The sequence below is a fragment of the Salmo salar genome, chromosome ssa20 (genome assembly GCF_905237065.1).
Source record: "Salmo salar chromosome ssa20, Ssal_v3.1, whole genome shotgun sequence".
Classification (NCBI taxonomy): domain Eukaryota; kingdom Metazoa; phylum Chordata; class Actinopteri; order Salmoniformes; family Salmonidae; genus Salmo; species Salmo salar.
Window position 1 is genome coordinate 63,208,197 of NC_059461.1, and position 23,837 is coordinate 63,232,033.

The 23,837-nt window shown below is 41.9% G+C and overlaps 1 protein-coding gene across 1 annotated transcript in view; it reads left to right on the forward strand.

Moving 5' to 3' along the window:
- Positions 1 to 5,196: 5,196 nt before the first annotated feature.
- Positions 5,197 to 23,837, forward strand: part of tyw1 (tRNA-yW synthesizing protein 1 homolog (S. cerevisiae)) — a gene marked incomplete at its 5' end in the record, with an annotated part of 104,465 nt that continues 85,824 nt past the window's right edge. Inside the window, 6 exons of the mRNA XM_045703391.1 lie at positions 5,197 to 5,403; positions 5,684 to 5,934; positions 9,020 to 9,035; positions 9,321 to 9,440; positions 9,817 to 9,835; positions 21,241 to 21,375. Coding sequence (XP_045559347.1) covers positions 5,197 to 5,403; positions 5,684 to 5,934; positions 9,020 to 9,035; positions 9,321 to 9,440; positions 9,817 to 9,835; positions 21,241 to 21,375 — 748 coding nt within the window. The remainder of the gene's footprint in view (positions 5,404 to 5,683; positions 5,935 to 9,019; positions 9,036 to 9,320; positions 9,441 to 9,816; positions 9,836 to 21,240; positions 21,376 to 23,837) is intronic.

Below are 23,837 nucleotides of genomic sequence, written 5' to 3' on the forward strand. Positions count from 1 at the left end.
GCTGACAACAAAATCACACAAAAATAATCAATGGAAATCCAATTTATCAACCCATGGAGGTCTGGATTTGGAGTCACACTCAAAATTAAAGTGGAAAACCACACTACAGGCTGATCCAACTTTGATGTAATGTCCTTAAAACAAGTCAAAATGAGGCTCAGTTGTGTGTGTGTGTGGCCTCCATGTGCCTGTATGACCTCCCTACAATGCCTGGGCATGCTCCTGATGAGGTGGCGGATGGTCTCCTGAGGGATCTCCTCCCAGACCTGGACTAAAGCATCCGCCAACTCCTGGACAGTCTGTGGTGCACGTGGCGTTGGTGGATGGAGCGAGACATGATGTCCCAGATGTGCTCAATTGGATTCAGGTCTGGGGAACGGGCGGGCCAGTCCATAGCATCAATGCCTTCCTCTTGCAGGAACTGCTGACACACTCCAGCCACATGAGGTCTAGCATTGTCTTGCATTAGGAGGAACCCAGGGCCAACCGCATCAGCATATGGTCTCACAAGGGGTCTGAGGATCTCATCTCGGTCCTTAATGGCAGTCAGGCTACCTCTGGCGAGCACATGGAGGGCTGTGCGGCCCCCCAAAGAAATGCCACCCCACACCATGACTGACCCACCGCCAAACCGGTCATGCTGGAGGATGTTGCAGGCAGCAGAACGTTCTCCACGGCGTCTCCAGACTCTGTCATGTCTGTCACATGTGCTCAGTGTGAACCTGCTTTCATCTGTGAAGAGCACAGGGCGCCAGTGGCGAATTTGCCAATCTTGGTTTTCTCTGGCAAATGCCAAACGTCCTGCACGGTTTTGGGCTGTAAGCACAACCCCCACCTGTGGACGTCGGGCCCTCATACCACCCTCATGGAGTCTGTTTCTGACCGTTTGAGCAGACACATGCACATTTGTGGCCTGCTGGAGGTCATTTTGCAGGGCTCTGGCAGTGCTCCTCCTGCTCCTCCTTGCACAAAGGCGGAGGTAGCGGTCCTGCTGCTGGGTTGTTGCCCTCCTACGGCCTCCTCCACGTCTCCTGATGTACTGGTCTGTCGCCTGGTAGCGCCTCCATGCTCTGGACACTACGCTGACAGACACAGCAAACCTTCTTGCCACAGCTCGCATTGATGTGCCATCCTGGATGAGCTGCACTACCTGAGCCAGGTGTGTGGGTTGTAGACTCCGTCTTATGCTACCACTAGAGTGAAAGCACCGCCAGCATTCAAAAGTGACCAAAACATCAGCCAGGAAGCATAGAAACTGAGAAGTGGTCTGTGGTCACCACCTGCAGAACCACTCCTTTATTGGGGGTGTCTTGCTAATTGCCTATAATTTCCACCTGTTGTCTATTCCATTTGCACAACAGCATGTGAAATGTATTGTCAATCAGTGTTGCTTCCTAAGTGGACAGTTTGATTTCACAGAAGTGTGATTGACTTGGAGTTACATTGTGTTGTTTAAGTGTTCCCTTTATTTTTTTGAGCAGTGTATATAAGAAATAAGAGGGACCCTAAAACTGATCCCTGCGGTACTCCACAGGATATTTCTTTGGCCTCTGACAGAACATCACCAATATTGCATACTTGTGTTCTGTTGGTCAGATAAGACCTAAACCAATTCACTGCCACATTTTAGACCAATGCATTTCAGTTTCATCAAGAGAATATCATGGTCCACAGTGTCAAAAGCTTTCTGCAAGTCTCACATGACCATACCTGTATAGTTTCCCTTCTCACTTTCCTGCTTAATGTGGTCAGAAAGGTGGATAAGGCAAGTACCTGTCAGAGGCGTCGATGAAAGGTGACCAAAACGCAGCGGGTATAGTGCTCATCTTCTTTTATTCTTAATAAAGTGAACACTTACACGAAAACAATAAACCGACAATCAACAGTTCTGCAAGGTACACAGACTATACAGAAAGCAACCACCCACAAACCCAAAGGAAAAAACAGGCTGCCTAAGTATGGCTTCCAATCAGAGACAACGAAAAACACCTGCCTCTGATTGGAAACCATTCTCGGCCAAACATGGAAAAAGAAACAGAAATAGAAAACTAGAACCAAAATCCCCTAGAACCAAAAAAAATAATAAACACACAAAACAAACACCCCCTGCCACGCCCTGACCATACTACAATGACAACTGACCCCTTATTGGTCAGGACGTGACATTACCAGTGGAATGAGCTGTTCTAAAGCCAGATTGTAGTTCATAAATAAGTTTGTGCTCAAGAAGGTATCCCTCAAGTTGATTTTAACTTCTTATGGATGGTGGCAGTATTGAGTCGCTTGGATGACTGACGTGCCCAGAGTAAACTGCCTCCTACTCACTCCCAGAAACTAAGATGTGCATATTATTAGTAGATTTGGATAGAAAACACTCTGAAGTTTCTAAAACTGTTTGAATGATGTCTGTGAGTATAACAGAACTCATATGGCAGGCAAAAACCTGAGAAAAAATCCAACCAGGAAGTGATTTGTAGTTCTTCTATCTAATGTCTATTCAAACTACAGTGTCTGTGGGGTCATTTTGCACTTCCTAAGGCTTCCATTGGCTGTCAACAGCCTTTAGAAACGTCTTTCATGCGTCTCCTGTTACTGGGCAAAGAACAGCAGCTCAGTTTATCAGTGGACTGCCTGGGAGCAGGGAGTTGTTTACTGCGCGTTCACGTTTGGGGCGCTGCTCATTCTTTTTCTCCTGGAATGAATACGCTATTGTCCGGTTGGAATATTATCAACGTTTTAATTTAAAAAGACACTAAGGATTGATTGTAAATATCGCTTGACATGTTTCTACGAACGGTAATGGAACTATTTTACTTTTTGTCTCTTCTTTTACGCACACGCGTTATGCCTTTTGGATAGTGATCTGTACGCACAAACAAAATGGAGGTATTTGGACATAAATATGGAGTATTTCGAACAAAAATACAATTTCTTGTGGAAGTAGGAGTCCTGGTAGTGTATTCCGACCAAGATCAGCAAAGGTAAGGGAATATTTATAATACTAATTCTGAGTTTAGTTGACCCCGAACTTGGCGGGTGTCTGTATAGCTTGCTGTGATGGCGAGCTATGTACTCAGAATATTGACAAATGTGCTTGCGCCGAAAAGCTATTTTAAAATCTGACACAGCGGTAGCATTAAGGAGTAGTATATCTATAATACTTTCAATAACTGTTGTAAATTTAATCAACATTTATGATGAGTATTCCTGTGCACATTCACAGGACGTTTTGGTGGGAATACATTTTCTGAACATCACGCGCCAATGTAAAATGCTGTTTTTGGATATAAATATGAACTTTATCGAGCAAAACATACATATATTGTAGAACATGATGTCCCAGGAGTGTCATCTGATGAAGATCATCAAAGGTTAGGGAATATTTTAGCTGTACTTCTGTTTTTTGTGATGCATGTCCTTGCTTGGAAAATGGCTGTGTGGATTTTCTTGTGAAGTTTATGTCCTAACATAATCTAATGTTTTGCTTTCGCCGTAAAGCCTTTTTGAAATCGGACACTGTGGTTAGATTAAGGAGAATCTTATCTTTAAAATGGTGTATAATACTTGTATGTTTGAGACATTTTTATTATGAAATTTTTGTTTTGAATTTCACTGGCTGTCGTCATATCAATCCCGCTAACGGGATTCAAGCCCTAACTAATCTCTCAACAACTTTGGATATGGTGCTGAGGATTGACACAGGCCTGTAATTTCCTCCATTTGTTTTACTGCTCTTCTTGTGGAGTGGAACCACCCGGGATGTTTTGAGATCCTTGGGAAATGTACCACTACTAATTGAAAGGTTTACAATATGCGTTATCATTTTAGCAGTGACACAAGCACTATCCTTCATGAATCTTGCAGGACGGTTATCCAGCCCAGTTGCTTTGTTTGTGCTCATTAAGCATAGTAGATTGGAAACTTTGTCCTCTGTTACCATGCTATCTTTTGCTATGGTAAAAGTTGTTAATGAAAGACTGGCCATAGTGTCCAGAGCAGGTCAATAACTTCTTAACCAGAGATGAGGCTATAGTGGTAAAAAATGTGTTAAAAATAATCTGCAACCTTTGCCTGGTCATAGCATAAAACATAATCAATATCCAGGCCAATACTACAGAATTTTACCTTATGGGGAGCTTTTGAGCCAATGTCAGACTAGCTCATGAGGTGAGCCAAGATGACAGACTAGCTGATGAGGTGAGTGATGTTTAGTACCTTTAACCTGGAAGAAAACAATTCTATAATTATACTGTCCTTAATGGGTATATATCTGGACAGTCATGTTTAAATTTGTGACTAACTATAACTTGTTACCATACTATTATATGTTATTATTCACGTACTTAATTTCGTGCTACTATTTTAGCTTCTAGGGAATTAATATTGTATCCGCTGACAGATGAACTAGCAAAACTATACAGTCTTAAAGCCTGGCACTAGCATCATTTTCCAACCCCAAGTTTGCCTCTTTATTATTATTATTTATTTTTATTCTTCAAACCAATGGCTGGCACAGGTATAAATATTTTAATGAATCCCGTTCAACCAGGAAAGATTGATTATTTTCATCAGTATTCCATTTTGTTGGGCAATACTTCACCATCTGAGGAATGAATAGGAGATTTGTCTCCTGGCACAGCAGACTGAGAGGAAATTGCCATTTATTCAACAGAGATATTTTACAGTTCGGGAGAGGGATTTTTATCTCCAAAGAGAAATTACCACGGGTACTCGGCCCGGCCTCCGGCCCAGAGATCTAGTTTTAGATGCTCAGTTCATTGACTCTTTGTGCCCAGTGTTCAATCATGATCCTCTTTTTTCCTCGAGCAGCATAGTGTTGCAGGCAGCTCTTTGCTGTAGGAAACCATGGGGCAAGGGGCACCTTACACTGGCTGCCCTGTAGGGCTTAAATCATTTACAATGTTGCTCTGCTTTGGAGATTTGTTCTGCCTTCAAATTGTTGTCCTCATACCTCATCATTGTGCTCCGTATGCAGCTGTTGTTATTGATTCCTACTTTCACTCTGGTTGCATGTAATGCAATAAGTTGTCCATAGCTGCATCCTGTTTTTGGATCTAGAAATGGGGCCATTCCTGTATAAAGTGCCGGAGAGATCCTTTATCCTTATTCTATATGTATATGTTACATATTCTGCATTTGTTTATCTTGTGCCACTTTCCACATTTTTGATGACATCTCTCTCTCCAATGCTCCAACAAGTTGGTCTGTATGTTGCTATTGGCTATGTACACTGACGGACAGCCCACAGAAAATGCTGAATTGTTCTGTAAGTGTCTGGAGGAGGCATCCACTGACTTCAGATATGGGAAAGCCTACCTGAAAGGACTGAGATATGCAGTGTTTGGCCTGGGCAACTTGGTGTATGGCATCCATTACAATACGGTAAGAGATCTGACAAAATACTGTATGTCTCCTATCGATATGTTTCCACTATGTGTGGTGCTGCTACTTACACTTGCAATCAGTTTCTTTGCTTATCTGATATTTTCATGGATATTTTTTGCATATTATACATTCCTCTTTTGTACACACTAGAATACTAAGCTCATTAATTGATTATCATTACCACTATTACTGTTCTCTCCTGTCCCATAGCTAACCATCCACTTTCTCTAGACTCACTGAAAACACATCATTCAACCCCTTCTGCCCTCTCCCTTAGCTGAGTAAGAACATGGACAAGTGGCTGAGTGGCATCCGTGTTCTGTCCAGAGGAGATGGCAACTGCAACGTAGTGAAGAGCCACAATGGCAGCGTGCATGCTGACTTTCTGGTCTGGAAGACCAAGTTCCTGAGCTGCCTGCAGGCCCTGGTTGCAGGGCAGAAGAAGGCCTGTAGTGGAAACTGTAAGATGGGCAGCTCCAGTAAGACCATGAACAGGAAGAAACCACAGGAGAAGACTGAGGACGATCAGTGGATTCCTTGACACTACTGCTATTACTAAACACGCATGCATGCACATATCCTCTTTCTCCTATTGTCATGGTAACGTGAGTTAGCGGTGCTACTTTCTCTTCCTGCTGTCTCCAGTGCTGTACGCAGCAGGGGTGATGTTCAGCGAGTAGAGGAGAGTGAAGAAAGAAACTACAGTGTGAAGGCTAATCATTATGATTTATCTACCATGCATCCATTTAGCTTTCATTTAATCCTGCCAATGCCGACGAACTTGTGGTGGGCAACATCATTTTAATCAGCCACGTACCCCGAGGAGTTCCTAAACTCCATAAATATGCATATGTTTTTCTTTATTTAATCAAGCAGCTCCAACAAAAGGTAATGACTTGTAATAAAATGTATCCCATATGGGATCCTGGATGTGTTTAATCATAAATGTATTTAAGATTAGTTGTGGATTTATGCCTTAATAAATCAGGAGGTTTGGACCCTTTAGGAGATGCTTGAAGTGAGAGAGGCAGGTCTCTCGTGTACTAGGTGGGAGTGATCTCTCCTTATTTTTCTTCCACTTACTCTCTCTGTTCTCACCTACAGTTGAAGTCGGAAGTTTACATACACCCTAGCCAAATACATTTAAACTCAGTTTCACAATTCCTGACATTTAATCCTAGTAAAAATTCCCTGTCTTTGGTCAGTTAGGATCAACACTTTATTTTAAGAATGTGAAATGTCAGAATAATAGTAGAGAGAATGATTTATTTCAGCTTTTATTTCTTTCATCACATTCCCAGTGGGTCAGAAGTTTACATACACTCAATTAGTATTTGGTAGCATTGGCTTTATATTTTTAAACTTTGGTCAAATGTTTCATGTAGCCTTCCACAAGCTTCCCACAATAAGTTGGGTGAATTTTGGCCCATTCCTCCTGACAGAGCTGGTGTACCTGAGTCAGGTTTGTAGGCCTCCTTGCTCGCACACGCTTTTTCAGTTCTGCCCACAGATTTTCTACAGGAAAATCTACCTTGACTTTGTTGTCCTTAAGCCGTTTTGCCACAACTTTGAAAGTATGCTTAGGGTCATTGTACATTTGGAAGACCCATTTGCAACCAAGCTTTAACTTCCTGACTGATGTCTTGATATGTTGCTTCAATATATCCACATCATTTTCCTCCCTCATGATGCCATCTATTTTGTGAAGTGCACCAGTCCCCCCTGCAGCAAAGCACCTCCACAACATGATGCTGCCACCCCCGTGCTTCACGGTTGGGATGGTGTTCTTTGGCTTGCAAGCCTCCCCCTTTTTCCTCCAAACATAGTGATGGTCATTATGGCCAAACAGTTTTGTTTCATCAGACCAGAGGACATTCCTCAAAAAGTACGATCTTTGTCCCCATGTGCAGTTGCAAACCGTAGTCTGGCTTTTTTATAGCGGTTTTGGAGCAGTGGATTCTTCCTTGCTGAGTGGCCTTTCAGGTTATGTCAATATAGGACTCGTTTTACTGTGGATATAGATACTTTTGTACCCGTTTTCTCCAGCATCTTCACAAGGTCCTTTGCTGTTGTTCTGGGATTGATTTGCACTTTTCGCACCAAAGTACATTCATCTCTAGGAAGCAGAACGCGTTTCCTTCCTGAGCGGTATGACGGCTGCGTGGTCCCATGGTGTTTATACTTGTGTACTATTGTTTGTACAGATGAACGTGGTACCTTCAGGCGTTTGGAAATTGCTCCCAAGGATGAACCAGACTTGTGGAGGTCTACAATTTTCTTCTGAGGTCTTGGCTGATTTCTTTAGATTTTCCCATGATGTCAAGCAAAGAGGCACTGAGTTTGAGGTAGGCCTTGAAATACATCCACAGATACACCTCCAATTGACTCAAAGGATGTCAATTAGCCTACCAGAAGTTTCTAAAGCCATGACATCAATTTCTGGAATTTTCCAAGCTGTTTAAAGGTATAGTCAATTTTGTGTATGTAAACTTCTGACCCACTGGAATTGTGATACAGTGAAATAATCTGTCTGTAAATAATTTGTTGGAAACATTACTTGTGTCATGCACAAAGTAGATGTTCTAACCGACTTGCCAAAACTATAGTTTGTTAACAAGAAATTTGTGGAGTGGTTGAAAAATGAGTTTTCATGACTCCAACCTAAGTGTATGTAAACGTCAGACTTCAACTGTACCTGTCATATTCTGTCCATCTCTCTCTCGTTCTGCCATCACCTTTCCCTATCTACTTGTAACCCTCTCACCAGGCTCGAATATGACTCTCACAATATTAACTTATGCAGAGTATCTCAGCAGCATGGGATGTTAGGTGAGAAGGACATCTCCAATAAGAATTCCTATTGTAAACTATCTAGGGTTATGACAATAGGGTATTAACTTCAGATTAAATGATTATAGGTTTCTGTTATTGAATCAGGATAGACCATCCCATGCATTAAATTAAATTGAGACAATCAATGACTCCACCAACTCAATAGACATAACGTTCCATATGGGTATTAAAACATTTTCAAACACAAATACATTTTCAGACAACAAAAGAAATAGAAAATAATAAACCCCAATGAGTCCAAATTATTTCAAGTTCGCTTAAATAAACCGTTGGCGCGCGTTGGAGCTCAAAAAATGATGACACCCAAAAATATCCTGAAGCCCCTCACGTTGTGGTTACTCACTGCTTGGTAGATATTCCCTCAGCGAAGTATGGCAGTTCCATGCAGGTTTCCTCACAAAGTCCAAGGCAAGCACAGCTACCCATGCAGACAGTACTCCTTAGCCGTAACCGATATCCCATGGGAACACGAACTCGTTAAGCTTCCCAAGCAATTATCTCCCAGTGTCACACGATGCTAGGCTAACCTCAATGCTGACAAATACCTCCACGACGAGACGGTAGCTTCAGTCTTTACTAAGTTTTAACAAAATTATAACAACTCTTTTATAAAATAAAACATGTATTTCCCTTCATATCCTAGTAGGTATGGGTTTTGTTCTAGTTCTGTCGTCTTCTTTTATAATTTCTTTACCAACCGTCCTAAGGTAAAAACGTCCATCCTTTTCATCAACGTCTTTTTCCCTCTCTTTTTTTCCAGGCCTCCTGTTAACCAGGTCAACTCCCATTGGCCACAACTTAACGAGCGACCTTATTGGTCAAAACTTACAATTCAAAGTAAAACAAACTATTCACTAATACATTAAATAAATATTTCTTCAAAAGCATAATGCATTAACAACATTTCAGTTTAGGAGCAATTCAATTATCTTTTAAATATATAACCAATTAATTATAACAAATAAACTCAATACCTGGTTCAAACAAGGGTATTACATACTCCTCTCCCTCTCACCTGCTGTCTCCCCTCCTCCTCTCTTTCCCTCTCTTTCTATCTGCAGGAGGAGCTGGTAGAGTCCGGTAGTGATGAGGAGACAGCTGGGTCAGAAGAGAATAACCCATGCTCAGTCATCTATGTGGAGGATCTAGGAAACATCTTGAACGGCATCAAGAACGCCAAGGTCAGTCAGACACAAACCACACTCTGGGTTTTACACTAGCATACTACCTAGAAATTAAGCAATGTAATGGGCAGGCATTATACAAGGTTTGCTAGTATGTATACTTGATTGGAACATAGCCATGGTTTCAATTTCAGTTTCAACATAGTATTTTATGGTACTGTATGGTACTGTATCTGTGAGGCTGAAGGGTCACCATAGCATTTTATAACTTCGTACTATTGCTCCATAAGCCATTGTGATGATTTTTTTGCAACTGCTTTACAACTTCTCCTGGCTGTTTTTGACATAGTATTGTAGTACAACACAGTCAAAAGGCCACCTATCCTCTGATTTGCCGACAAGCACATGCTCTATTTTGCTTCTGTGAACTCAGGCTCCATGGGGACACCAGGGTGAGTGGTGTGAAGCCTCCTTGCCTTGCTTTAGCAGCTAACACATAAGCTGAACATGTGACTGTGGAGTAAACGTGGTTTCATTGAAGGAAAAGCAGAGCGAGTGGCAGATGGTTTGGTAGACACCAGCCTGGGCAGGAAAAGTGGGGACTTGCGTAAGAGTGAGCTGTGAACGGCCTGGGCGCCCACTCCCCAGACTTCTGGGGATGAGTGACTCAAGATGAGAAGAGGGAGAGGAGACATTTACAGTACTCCTCATCTCGTTTTAGTCACAGTCACTACTGGAGAATGAAGGGATGGAGAGAAGCAGTAAGAGCTGCAAATATCCATCCCCTCTGTCTACCTTTCCATTTGATTGGCATGTTGATACAACAGTAGCTAATGTGGGGAGAAGTCTGTCCATAATAAAGTGCTGCTCTGCCTTAACACTATCAACAAGGCAGGCCCTAGATTTGTCACACCTTGACTGCTGTTCAGTCGTGTGGTCAGGTGCTACAAAGAGGGACAATTGGCTCATGGCTGGCCCTTAAATGTACAAGGAGAGCTAACATTAATAATATGCATGTAAATCTCTCATTGCTCAAAGTGGAGGAGTGATTGACTTCATCACTACTTGTTTTTGTAAGAAGTGTTGACAAGCTGAATGCACCGAGCTGTCTGTTTAAACTACATTTTTTTATTTTTACAACTCACACACCCATGCATACCCCACAAGACATGCCACCAGAGGTCTCTTCACAATCCCCAAGTCCAGAACAGATTATGAGAGGTGCACAGTACTAACTGATGCAAGCAGCAGAATCAGATTTAAAAAACAGATTAAAATACACCCTATGGAACAGCGGGACTGTGAAGAGACACACACACACACACACACACACACACACACACACAGGTACAGACATGCATATGCACACACACACTAGCACACACATCCATTGTAATATGGTGGTATTATACATTTTATATTGTAGATATGTAGTCGTGTAATAATGTTATATGATCTTTTGTTTTATGTGTGATGTAAGTGCCTTAATGTTGCTGGACCCCAGGAAGAGTAGCTGCTGCCTTGGCAGGAACTAATGGGGATCCATAATAAATATAAATACAAATGTCCTTTACATCTGAACCAGAATGGGAACATTTTCAACGCCCACAACTAGCAAATAATTGTGTTGTTCAGTGATAAAAACATATCAAGCAGGCCCAATATTAAACATATGAATCATATCATGATACAAAACATTTGCCTAACCAGGAGGGAAATAATACTTAGTAAGGTTGGATTCTTAAAAGTTGACTACAGATAATTATTTATGTATACAAAATAATGTACAATGTAGTGCAAAATGTTTTAAAGGTGTTTTTGTATTGTGTGATTACGAGGTGAAATCTGCATGCTGTAAATGATATAGGCTTTGAGGCATTTCGGCCATCTGGAACTGATACTGGTGTGTTTTGCACGTTGTGCAGTGCATACAGAATGAACATGTTTAACAGGACTTTGCCGCTAATGATGTGTGTGTGTGTGTGTGTGTGTGTGTGTGTGTGTGTGTGTGTGTGTGTGTGTGTGTGTGTGTGTGTGTGTGTGTGTGTGTGTGTTGAAAAGTTAGTATCTTTACTACAGAAAAAAACTTAAGAGTCAGCACAGCAGTGTTTAGTGCCAGACAGTTTTCTGGCATCCTTGTTTAGGCACCATGGGATTGATATCTCCCCTGATCCAGACTGATGTTGTTGGACAGGAAAGGAAATGAATGTAATTGTTAGCTCTATTTGGGACAGCTGTCACTCATGCAGAGTTTTCTGCTCTGTTCTGGTCTCTGTGATGTCACTTTCCTTCAGTGTCACCTTCCTGCTCTGACCCCGCTCTGATTCCATCCTTCCCTCTTATAACCAGGAAGGAGCACCTCTGTCCCAAATGTCAGTCTTCGTGTTTGCCCACAGGGGAAAGAGTGTGTGTTTGCTCAAGACGGGGTGTGAAATAAAGTTGTTTTGTGTGTTTTCAGCATCTTGGGATGGCTGTAGGGTAGTAAAGGCAATGACTTGAGTACGTACATATTTTATCCTTTCCTTCTTTCACTTTAGGTTGAACTTTAAGAATTTTGACATATTCTCTTTGTTCACAATGTGTTCGGTTGAATGTATGACATTTCTAGGTGTCAGTGATGGAGGAGAAAAAAGAGTGCAATGAGTTCAGACAGATTGAGAGCCTGCATCAATCTATTCATTGTATCTAGGGAGATATTTGAGGAGGAATGTAGAGGGTATGGGAGAGATTAAAATAGACAAGAGTTCTGAAGAATCTTTAAAAAAATACAGGACCAGTCCATCATTGCTTTAAGACATGAAGGTCAGTCAATCTGGGAACATTTCAAGAACTTTGAAAGTTTCTTCAAGTGCAATCACAAAAACAGTCAAGCACTATGATGAAACTGGCTCTCATGAGGACCGCCACAGGAAAGGAAGACCCAGAGTTACCTCTGCTGCAGAGGATAAGTTCATTAGAGTTACTAGCATAGAGATGGTGTGGGGGTGCTTTGCTGGGGACTTATTTAGAATTCAAGGCACACTTAACCAGCATGGCTACCACAGCATTCTGCAGCGATATGCCATCCCATCTGGTTTGCGCTTAGTGGGACGATCATTTGTTCATCAACAGGACAATGACCCAACACACCTCCAGGCTGTGTAAGGACTATTTGTCCAAGAAGGAGAGTGATGGAGTGCTGCATCAGATGACCTGGCCTCCACAATCACCCGACCTCAACCCAATTGAGATGGTATGGGATGAGTTGGACTGCAGAGTGAAGGAAAAGCAGCCAACAAGTGCTCAGCACATGTGGAAACTCCTTCAAGACTGTTGGAAAAGCATTCCAGGTGAAGCTGGTTGAAAGAATGCCAAGAGTGTGCAAAGCTGTCATCAAGGTGAAGGGGGGCTACTTTGAAGAATCAAAAATATATTTTCATTTGAATAAAAAAATGTTTTGTGGTTACTACATGATTCCATATGTGTTATTTCATAGTTTTGACGTCTTCACTATTATTCTACAATGTAGAAAATAATACAAATAAAGAAAAACCCTTGAATGAGTCAGTGTGTCCAAACTTTTAACTGGTACTATATATTAAGAATTATATATATAATCTTTCCATGGTTGTCAATGGTCATCCAGTCAATGAGAATTTTTTTTTTTACAAATAATTAAGGCCTATATGAGCATTTAGTCCAGGAGAGATCTTTTTAATCACCCATTTTGTGAGCTGGGTGGAGGAAAAAAGACAAACACTTTCAGGTACATTGTCTGGCAGTGAGTGAGCAGGGTGTTTTGGGTCAGGATGACACATGTTACATTTCCAAGCTGAGTTGTTTGGCATTAGCTGATTCTACTCAGAGCCATAGAATATATATATTTGGCAGCGATTACAGCCTTGATTATTCTTGGGTAAGATGCTACTAGCTTGGCACACCTGTATTTGGGGAGTTTCTCCCATTCTTCTCTGCAGATCCTCTCAAGCTCTGTCAGGTTGGGTGGGGAGCGTCGCTGCACAGCCATTTTCTGGTCTCTCCAGAGATGTTCGATCGGGTTCATGTCCGAGTTCTGGCTGGGCCACTCAAGGACATTCAGAGACTTGTCCCAAAGCCACTCCTGCATTGTCTTGGCTGTGTGCTTAGGGTCGTTGTCCTGTTTGAAGGTGAACCTTCGCCCCAGTCTGAGAACCTGCTCCAGAGCACTCAGGACTTCATCAAGGATCTCTCTGTACTTTGCGCCGTTCATCTTTCCCTTAATCCTGACTAGTCTCCCAGTCCCTGCCGCTGAAAAACATCCCCACAACATGATACTGCTACCACCATGCTTCATCGTAGGGATGGTGCCAGATTTCCTCCAGACGTGAAGCTTGGCTTTCAGGCCAAAGAATTCAATCTTGGTTTCATCAGACCAGAGAATCTTGTTTCTCATGGTCTGAGTCCTGTAGGTGCCTTTTGACAAACTCCAAGCAGGCAGTTAGTTGTGTCTTTTACTAAGGAGTAAAAGACTGGCCACTACCAAAAAGGCCTGATTGGTGGAGTGCTGCAGAGATGGTTGTCCTTCTGGAAGGTTCTCCCATCTCCACATGGGAACTCTGGAGCTCTGTCAGAGTGACAATCAGGTTCTTGGTCACCTCCCTTACCAAGGCTCTTCTTCCACGATTGCTCAGTTTGGCTGGGCGGCCAGCTCTAGTAAGATTCTTGGTGGTTCCAAACTTCTTCCTTTCAAGAATGATGGAGGCCACTTTGTTCTTGGGGACCTTCAATGCTGCAGACATTTTTTTTGTACCCTTCCCCAGATCTGTGTCTTAACACAATCCTGTCTTAGAGGGAGGGAGAGAGAGTTCAGCCTGGATGTAGAATGGTTGCCATGTTATCGCCCTTTAATCTCGAAATGTTGATGATGTAAAAATACGAGAGATCCTCCGACAATTCCCTATGAAATGATCCACTGTAAACAAGCAAAGCAGAGCAAATTTAACATACGTTTTTATTGACTAACATTCGGGATAATGTGTATCCAATTCTGTTTTGGTGTCAACAAATTGCATATCTGCTTTCACTGGACATCTTCATAGTTTTCAAAACCTATCAGAAATAAAACAGCACAATGGTGAAGCGTCAATTATCGCTTAACAACGGCAATGTAGGAGAAGGTGGCGCTCCTGGATCATTCAGACAGAAACCGCATTAGCCAGACTATATTGGATGACTGGTTCTACCCAGAGACATGTATTTATAGATTTGAGCATATGCAGTTTCTGCATTATGATTTATTTACTTAAACATTCTCATTCTCTTAAAGATGTTAGCTCTCCATCAGTATTAACATTACATGTGGAATATTTAAAAAATACTATAAAACTGAATGTGAAGAATGAGCATTATGATGCATTTACATGACACTACAACATTCTATGGCATCCATGTTAGCTCCCCATTGACATTACACGAGGATTATACCATGGCATTGTTGAATACTTGTTTCTGATTGGCTTAAATGGCATTATGGCTCTACCACTAAGGGAAGTCAAAGACGGGTTTTCAGGTAGCCTAGTACTTACTGTACCGTCATACATCATACTCCCTCTCAAGACACCATTGAGATTGCTGGTCATCAATTGCTGTGCTCAGCTTATAATGAATTCACTGACAGTAGGGTGTCCACTCTGTAGAGTGGGTGAAAACACGCTTTAGTGAGGAAATGTCACTTCCTTATGCTATAACATTTACATTTACGTCATTTAGCAGACGCTCTTATCCAGAGCGACTTTAACCAAGACAAATATGAGTATTTCTCAAAAATATCTTTAACATTATATCCAAAAAGTCGGATTTCTTAACCTAGTACATCCGATAATAAGCACCGAGCTCTATTGAGAGTGGTGCCTCTTTCTCGCAGGAACTTTTGAGAATTTTACATGTTGTGGGGTCATCTGCAAAGTTGTTTCCAATTGTCGCAAAAAGCAAAATGAAACGAGCATGAAACGAGCAGAATTAAACGTTAAAGGATTTGAAAATAAAAAGCTTGCGGTATGCTCAGTGCTCCGTTGACATTTCACAGAAATATTCTTGTTTATGTGATAAATATTTGAAAAACTGTAATTTCGCATTAATATATACAATGTATACAAAAATGTGAAAATACTACGTCATGTCTCAAAATCCATATATATCTTACCTCAATATTGTTTTATGAAAGATGACGAGTTAAACACTGATTCTTTCAGTTTAGCCTTAATTCTCACACAGCATCCAGCCTAGCTGATGCAATTCTATTTACCAGATTTTTGACCACTTTTTTATTCTGTCCTCCATCAATTTAGTCACCCTAATTTTGGCCATCCTACAAGGGGTAAAAACTCCAATAACCTTTCAACGGATTATGATAGCGACATGAGGTTTGGACCATTGGTTTTCTTAGAGCAGTATCTTCACAATTTAACATTGATCAAAAGATACGTTTTTGATTGGACACCCTACTGGCAGTAAATACAGTAATTATAATAAATGCCTTAAATGCCTGTCTCTTGATAATGTACAGTATATACATAAATGTAATTCAATGTCATATTATTGTGACACAGGCAGTGCTCTGGTATATCTTTGTCCCAATATGCAGGAGGGCTGATTTTGTCTCTTCGTCATTGTACACATTTGACCATTTGACATCAGAAACTAAGTCAGACTATGGACTGTAGGTGTCAAATGCTGTTTTGTGTATCAACCCCTCTCTGGCTCTTGACTCTGTTGTTGACTCTGCCAGTAGGAAATACAGTATGATGCTTCACTATTGTTCCTCCTATCGATTCTCTTAGACTAATCACCTTGGAGAATAGCTTGGTCAATAGCTATTCATAACTTTACTGCCACATTAAGTCCAGTGAGCTTTTTGAAGACTGATGGCAGTGCATTAAACATTTTTGTTGTTTGCTGGGCTCTATCTGGGAACAATGCCAGACAGTGAGTGTTAAATGGATCTTTGGCCTTGCTGCTAGGCTGTTTGCTGTGTTGGGTGTGTTGTGTGAGGACCACTGTCCTTAGTGTCCTGTTTCATTGTTGATTCCCCTCAACAAGCATCTGGACCAGGTCTGAGGGGAGGGGAATGAGGGACAGCAGCAGTTACACTGTGTCTGTGAGCATCACACAGGGACATGCAGGGCAGTGGGCACATGTTTGGACCATACAGAACTACAGGGATACAGTATATAGTGCTCACACTGACACTCCAGATTGCAGCACTGATAGATTGATGTTGTATATCTTTTGGAAAGTCGAATCCCAGTTTATTGGTCGCATACACAGTTTAGCAGATGTTATAGCAGTTGCAGCGAAATGCTAATGTTACTTGCTCCTAACAATGCAAAACAAATGACAATAACAAATCAAGAAACGTTGGAACAAATCTAATTAACAACCCAAACAGAATTGTAACAGTAGTCACCTCCAATCTGATGTCCAGAAGTGCTTGTCGGTCATAGGATATAATGCAAAAAACTTTCTGAGTAAATAAAGTAAAACACTAAAATAAACAAAAGACTGCAAAGTTGGCTGGGAGCTAGCAAGAGGGCGACCATCTCCTACACCATACTGACAGGCCTAGACATGGTCTAATAAGTCAAGGGATGAGGTGTTGAAGAGCAGTATCCTAAACTTGCTACAAAGTATTTGCCAGAGGAAAAATTCTTCCCAGCGTGAAATAATTCCCAATCATTCTTATTGTGTTCCGATTGTGACCTCATGTTGTAACATTTTCTCACAGCATGAACATTTTTCCAGTTCAGTAATTGCACTGGGAAGGCTGAACTCATGTGGATGTCTCTCACACCTTCTCTTGCCCTTGATTTAGCTAGCTAGCATAATTAGCTGTTAGCTGGTCGAGATGGTTTGTTCTCAGAGGAGAGCAGTTAAACCTTGTTTGTATAGCTAAATAAACTAATATAAAAGCTAGGTTTTAGCCAAAGTATAAACAACTGTTTTACATTGAGCTATTTTTACACGACACAGGGCACAGTACAGTAATCCCTTTACACGGTGGAGGAGGATGTGGGAGGACTGTCTGACACGTGTGAGGGGTTACTTATTCATTCTATCCTACGACAAAAGCCCCCCTCTGCCAGGGATGGAGTTCCTCGCTAAGCATGGCTGAACATGGCTTGTCTGACTGAGGACATGCTTCACATTCACACACACACACATGCATTGCCACCCCTCTCTCTGCAGCATAAACCCAGCTGTAGAGAGCAGATAGAGCTGACAGATAGCTGCTGGCTGGGCTCAGAGCCTCAAACTTTAGTCAGCTACCCCAGCAGTAAGCTAAAGTACTGCACAGCCTAGGAGGCGATAAGCAGACAGAGATAGACAGTGTTCTCTGTACAGCCCCTCGAACCCAGACGGATGCCAGCCAGAGCTAGACTGTTGATACTTTCGGATGCACAGGCATTGTTTTGAGACTCAACACCACTGAGGCTGTGCTGAACCAGGCTGTTGTGCTGTTTTGTTGGCACCGCTACAGAGAGAACATGAACTTGTCCTGCATTTAGAGAGAGACTATGGGATGTTTGGGTCACTGGCTCTAGTCAAAACATGAGTAAGTGCACTGTCTGATAAGAACAAATCCAGTCGCATTAATTGCAAAGAAGTGCAGAAAAAGGCTTGAGTTTTGTTATTGGTGTATACAAAATCTTCCAGGACCTGGTTCTGAAAAACCGGGGCCGATTATTAAGATATGGACATTTTTCTGGTTAGAATAATTTTTTTCTCATTTTTTTTGTGTTATTGTTAGGCATAACAAAGTTGATTTACTTTCCCCAAATTCATAAATCTTCCAGAAATCCTGGTTGAAGAATTGCAGGAAATCTGGGCCTTCCAACCAGGATTTCTGCAAACCCTGTGGTCCTTGTGACTGTCATTCCTAAAACATTATACAAAAAGACAAACATCTCTTGGAAAGGTCACTAGGTGTTGTACTAAGGTTGTTTAGTATTTTTTGTTGTATTTTATCATATTTTAATTTGCTTGCTCACCACAATGAAATCTGTTAAAGAGTAAATCATCTTTGTATGTCCTTATTTTATTCATAATTTGTGTACAGTCTGGTCGGATATAATCATCATTCATATCCGATTTGTGTACAGCTTGCTCTTGTGTACAGCTGTGCTTTTATAAAGTTTAAAAAAAAACTTGAAGTTCAGCTAATAATCAGGACCAGTGGTTGGAGCGGTGCTGTGAACCTGCTGCAGGCAGACAGTCCCTGGTGTGAGACTTCACCTGTCTGAGAACAGCATTAGCCCTGAGCCCAATGTATGCACTCTTGAATGCAAACACACACTATCACACTCTCTCCACTTTCACACACGAACACGTCCACAACTGCTGACAGACTATATCAGCCCGGAGATATCTAGCTCCTGAAGAGCCCTGTTACTCTGAGAAGATGACATATAGTTCCCTGTAGTCAGGTCTGGGCAGTGGCAGCAGTACCCAATACAAGTCATTTGGTTGGACCGATAAACACTCTCCAAGGCCAGTTGTCGATCATCATGGCGTCTGAGAACATGACTCTGTAATACCTATTCATACATTCAGGGAAACCTTCCATCAGGACTTCATTCATCTTGCATCGGTGTTGTTAAACAGCGAGTTCCTAGAAGCGTGGTGTATTTACATGGTCTACTGTATGGTATGCCTCTCTCCTATGCAGTGTAATTTACTTCACCAGTCTGGCAGATTTGCTGGGGGGAGGGAGCTGTACCTGTCTTAAAGAGCCCAGAGCGGTAGCACTGAGTCAGGTACTGGAGAGGCCTTCTACCCCTGGTCCCTGGGGCCCAACGGTGGTATGGTTGTGCTTGATGGTCATTTAACAGAGTTAAGTTTTGATTGATGAGCTCTGCTTAATTGATTGATTGACTGCAGGGATTTCCCTTTGAAAGCTAGACTTTCTCATATGTCTTGGCTACAGTAGCGAGTAGCTAATCTGTCAATCAACAAGATGAGTGTCAACATCAGCTTGTTTGATCAAGGTGGGAATCTGTCTTCCTGTCTGTCAGGAATTGCTAGTAGCTGCAAAGCGAGGCTGGGGAAAAGTCACTGCTCCATGGGCATCCAGTCATATAGAGATCTACAGTATATGACTCTGTGAGTGTCCATTGTCATCCAAGAAGTCATGACACTTCAGATAAAATCACTTAACCCTTGATCTTCACAGTCCAGTCAAAAATCAAAGACTGATTTTGGGAGTTATTTTATTTGAGATGAAGTGCTTTCAACTTTGCTTGAAATACCCTAGCAATTATCAAATGCCTTAATTTGCTTGCCCAAAATTCTGTTCCCTCCCCTTTGAAGAGCTATCCATCTGTTGGAGACATATTGCATCACAAAAATTCAACAGGTGTTTGAAGTAATTGTCTGCCTACTGTTGTTTGGAATCAATCTACCCTTTTGTTTTGCCATTGTGGTACTTTTTGTTCTATTGATTTTTCCCTGTAGCAGCAGACAAGCTAACAGCCCTGAAGACCTTCTATTCTGTACTGTACATTAATTGAATCAGTATCGCCACTGTCAGCATTGCAGTGTATTACTGAGGGCATGATTCATGTCTGTGTGATTGGTAGAGCAATGTCCTAAAGCAGGCCCCCTTTTGTCAGCATTGTTCAGGTGGTGAGATTTACAGCTGTAATATCAGTGGTGCTCAGTGACTCATAGCCTCATGGACAACCCTGTCGGGCATAGAGCAATTAGCAAGGCCAAGACTGTTGATGATGCCTCAGATTGGGCATCATCACATTTGCCAAACTTATCTCACCCCATTCTGGGCCTAGTTCTGTTTAGTGCCGCATTGTCAATGGCTATGGTCGTTGTCATGCACAAACAGATCAGGGACCAGTCTAATCCTAGCCTATTCAGAGATGACGCCCATATGGTCACACACAGTGACGTGACATCACACGTCATTTGGTCTATAAATAATGTCTTGTGTATTATTTGTAAATACTGGTTTTAAAGACATCATGTTCCCACTGCTGTCTGTGGTTTGACCTGAGACAATTGACATAATGGAATACATGTCTCACTGGTGTCCAGTATTGAAATTTGCTTTTCGTGATCAGAGTTGTAGTGTTTAAAGGTATAGTTCACCCAAATTACAAAGTTACATATTGGTTTCCTTACCATGTAAGCAGTATATGGAGAAGGTTTGACAGTAATCCATGCTTTGGTTTAGTTTGTTCGTTTTGGTTTAGTCTGGCACTGACTCTAAATACTAACGTTTTAGCGTTTGTGGCAAAAATCCCATTGAAGTTATGGTACCGATATTAGCATTTTCTGCGCATCATGTTCAAATCATCAATAAGTTACTTTGTTAAGCTTCCCAATACATTTTTGATACTTTCAGATGATTTGGACATAATGTGCAAAAAATGCTAGTATCGGTACCATCCATGACTTGAATGGAATTGGTGCCACAAAATCCAAAATGTAAGCAATTTGAAAACAGTGACAGGGAAATAAAACCAAATCATAGATTCCTGTCATAACTTGTCCATTGACTGCTTACAGGGTGTGAAGTAATTTGGGTGAACTTGAACTATTCCTTTAATGATCCAAGAGTGTTGTTTTTACAAGCCCTTATCAAATCACTGTCATGGGTGAAAGAAAATATATTGTTGTCCAATTGTTATTTAAGGTCAGTGTGAGAGTAGTTACGTTTATGTCAATAAAACACCTTTTCAATGCCCTGCTATGGGGCAAACATAAACTAACCCAGAGTTTTGTTTGGCCAAACAAAACTAACCCAGACATTGTGGGCAAACAAAAACTAACCCAGGGATGTGTTGGGGCAAACAGAAACTAACCCAGAGTTGTGTGTGTTTTGCTGCAGAGAAGAGAGAGCAGAGCCAGGAGGATGGACAGATTGTGAAACTGTCCAGGCTGAACGGAATGATGAAGGCTGAGGAAAAGGAGGAGAGGGGAGAGTTGATCACTGCTGCCCTGAGGGAGGCCCTGACTAAGCGAGGTAAGGAGCAGACCTGCAGTGCACACCATAATCACTACAGAAATATAGTCAAGGTAATGTAACACTGGAAGCATTAGAGAAATATTATGGAATTGTGGTTGCACTTCTTTTTACCGTACTGAAGTGCCCAGGTATGCATGCACTTATAATTTACATGGTGGAACGTTACTTCTAGCCAGGTTTTATAAAACATTCTCTTTAGGACTTTGCAAAACAGATGGCATCAGTAACTGATGTACCATCGTTGGTCCTATAGTTCCCTTAATACCTGCCACTTGGGTACAAAAATGTATCTGTGCGGTGGATAAATTATCCAGCTTCGATAATCTGCTCTGAAACAGACCCACAGCACCAGATGCTTCAGAGCAACATGTCCTTAACCTTTGTGTCTACAGAGACACTGAGGAAAAAAACGGATAATTCACTAGAAGAAAAATAAAGAGGTCATAGGGTGGGGAGGTACTGTGTGTGTGTGTGTGTGTTGTCTAACGGGGTGAGGAACGGGCCAGGATGGAGTGTGTGTAGGGAGAGTGTGTGTGTGTTACTATGCAGAGAGGAGTGGGCTAGTGCCGGGAGTGTGTGTTGCCTAACGCGGTTTAATGATGCAGCCCGTTCCAATTACCCCCTCTTCCTTCTCTCCACTGCTGCTGCTCCTGCCGCCGTCGTCTCCGGAGACTTCACTCTCTTCTCCTCTCCCCACTGCTATAGCCTTGACTCATGGTCCTCAACATAGTGGTGAGCATCAATATGCTTGGTGTAATAGATTTGTAGATTTCCTTCCTGCATTTGTGAAAGAGCTCTAATGCCTAGAACATGCTAATCAATCCACTGGTTGGTTGCCTCTGCTCAGCAGAAAAATACTTTTGTGCTTTCAGAAGTCTTAGTTAGGAAGACTTCCTTTTTCACCTGCATTTGGTTTGCAGTACAGTATTTGGGATGGCATTGAGCAATATCATTCTATGGTCATGTAGAATATGGTAGTAAGGTATTGTAGACTGACATACCTGTTACAGTAGTTCATCCCCTCTTACAACGTACTAGCTTACTGCTTGTCAACATGCTGCCTGAGCATGAGTAATGAATACTACTATTTAACCCATAGACATACAGTTGAAGTCAGAGGTTTACATGCACCGTAGCCAATTACATTTAAACTCAGTTTTTCACAATTCCTGACATTTAATCGTAGTAAAAATTCCCTGTCTTAGGTCAGTTAGGATCGCCACTTTATTTTAAGAATGTGCAAGGTCAGAATAATAGTAGAGAGAATGATTTATTTCAGCTTTTATTTCTTTCATCACATTCCCAGTGGGTCAGAAGTTTACATACAGTCAATTAGTATTTGGTAGCATTGCCTTTAAATTGTTTCACCTGGGTCAAACATTTCGGGTAGCCTTCCACAAGCTTCCCACAATAAGTTGGGTGAATTTTGGCCCATTCCTCCTGACAGAGCTGGTGTAACTGAGTCAGGTTTGTAGGCCTCCTTGCTCGCACACGCTTTTTCAGTTCTGCCCACACATTTTTTATAGGATTGAGGTCAGGGCTTTGTGATGGCCACTCCAATACCTTGACTTTGTTGTCTTTAAGCCATTTTGCCACAACTTTGGAAGTATGCTTGGGGTCATTGTCCATTTGGAAGACCCATTTGCAACCAAGCTTTAACTTCCAGACTGATGTCTTGAGATGTTGCTTCAATATATCCACGTAATTTTCCTCCCTCATGATGCCATCTATTTTGTGAAGTGCACCAGTCCCTCCTGCAGCAAAGCACCCCCACAACATGATGCTGCCACCCCCGTGCTTCACGGTTGGGATGGTGTTCTTCAGCTTGCAAACCTCCCCCTTATTCCTCCAAACATAATGATGGTCATTAAGGCCAAACAGTTCTATTTTTGTTTCATCAGACCAGAGGACATCTCTCCAAAAAGTACGATCTTTGTTCCCATGTGCAGTTGCAAACCGTAGTCTGGCTTTTTTATGCCGGTTTTGGAGCAGTGGCTTCTTCCTTGCTGAGCGGCATTTCAGGTTATGTCAATATAGGACTCGTTTTACTGTGGAAATAGTTACTTTTGTACCTGTTTCCTCCAGCATCTTCACAAGGTCCTTTGCTGTTGTTCTGGGATTGATTTGCACTTTTCGCACCAAAATACTGTACGTTAATTTCTAGGAGACAGAACGCGTCTCCTTCCTGAGCGGTATGACGGCTGTTTGGTCCCATGGTATTTATACTCGCGTACTATTACTTGTACCGATGAACGTGGTACCTTCAGGCATTTGGAAATTGCTCCCAAGGATGAACCAGACTTGTGGAGGTCTACAATTTCTTTTCTGAGGTCTTGGCTGATTTCTTTTGATTTTTCCCATGATGTCAAGCAAAGAGGCACTGAGTTTGAAGGTAGGCCTTGAAATACATCCACAGGTACACCTCCAATTGACTCAAATGATGTAAATTAGCCTATCAG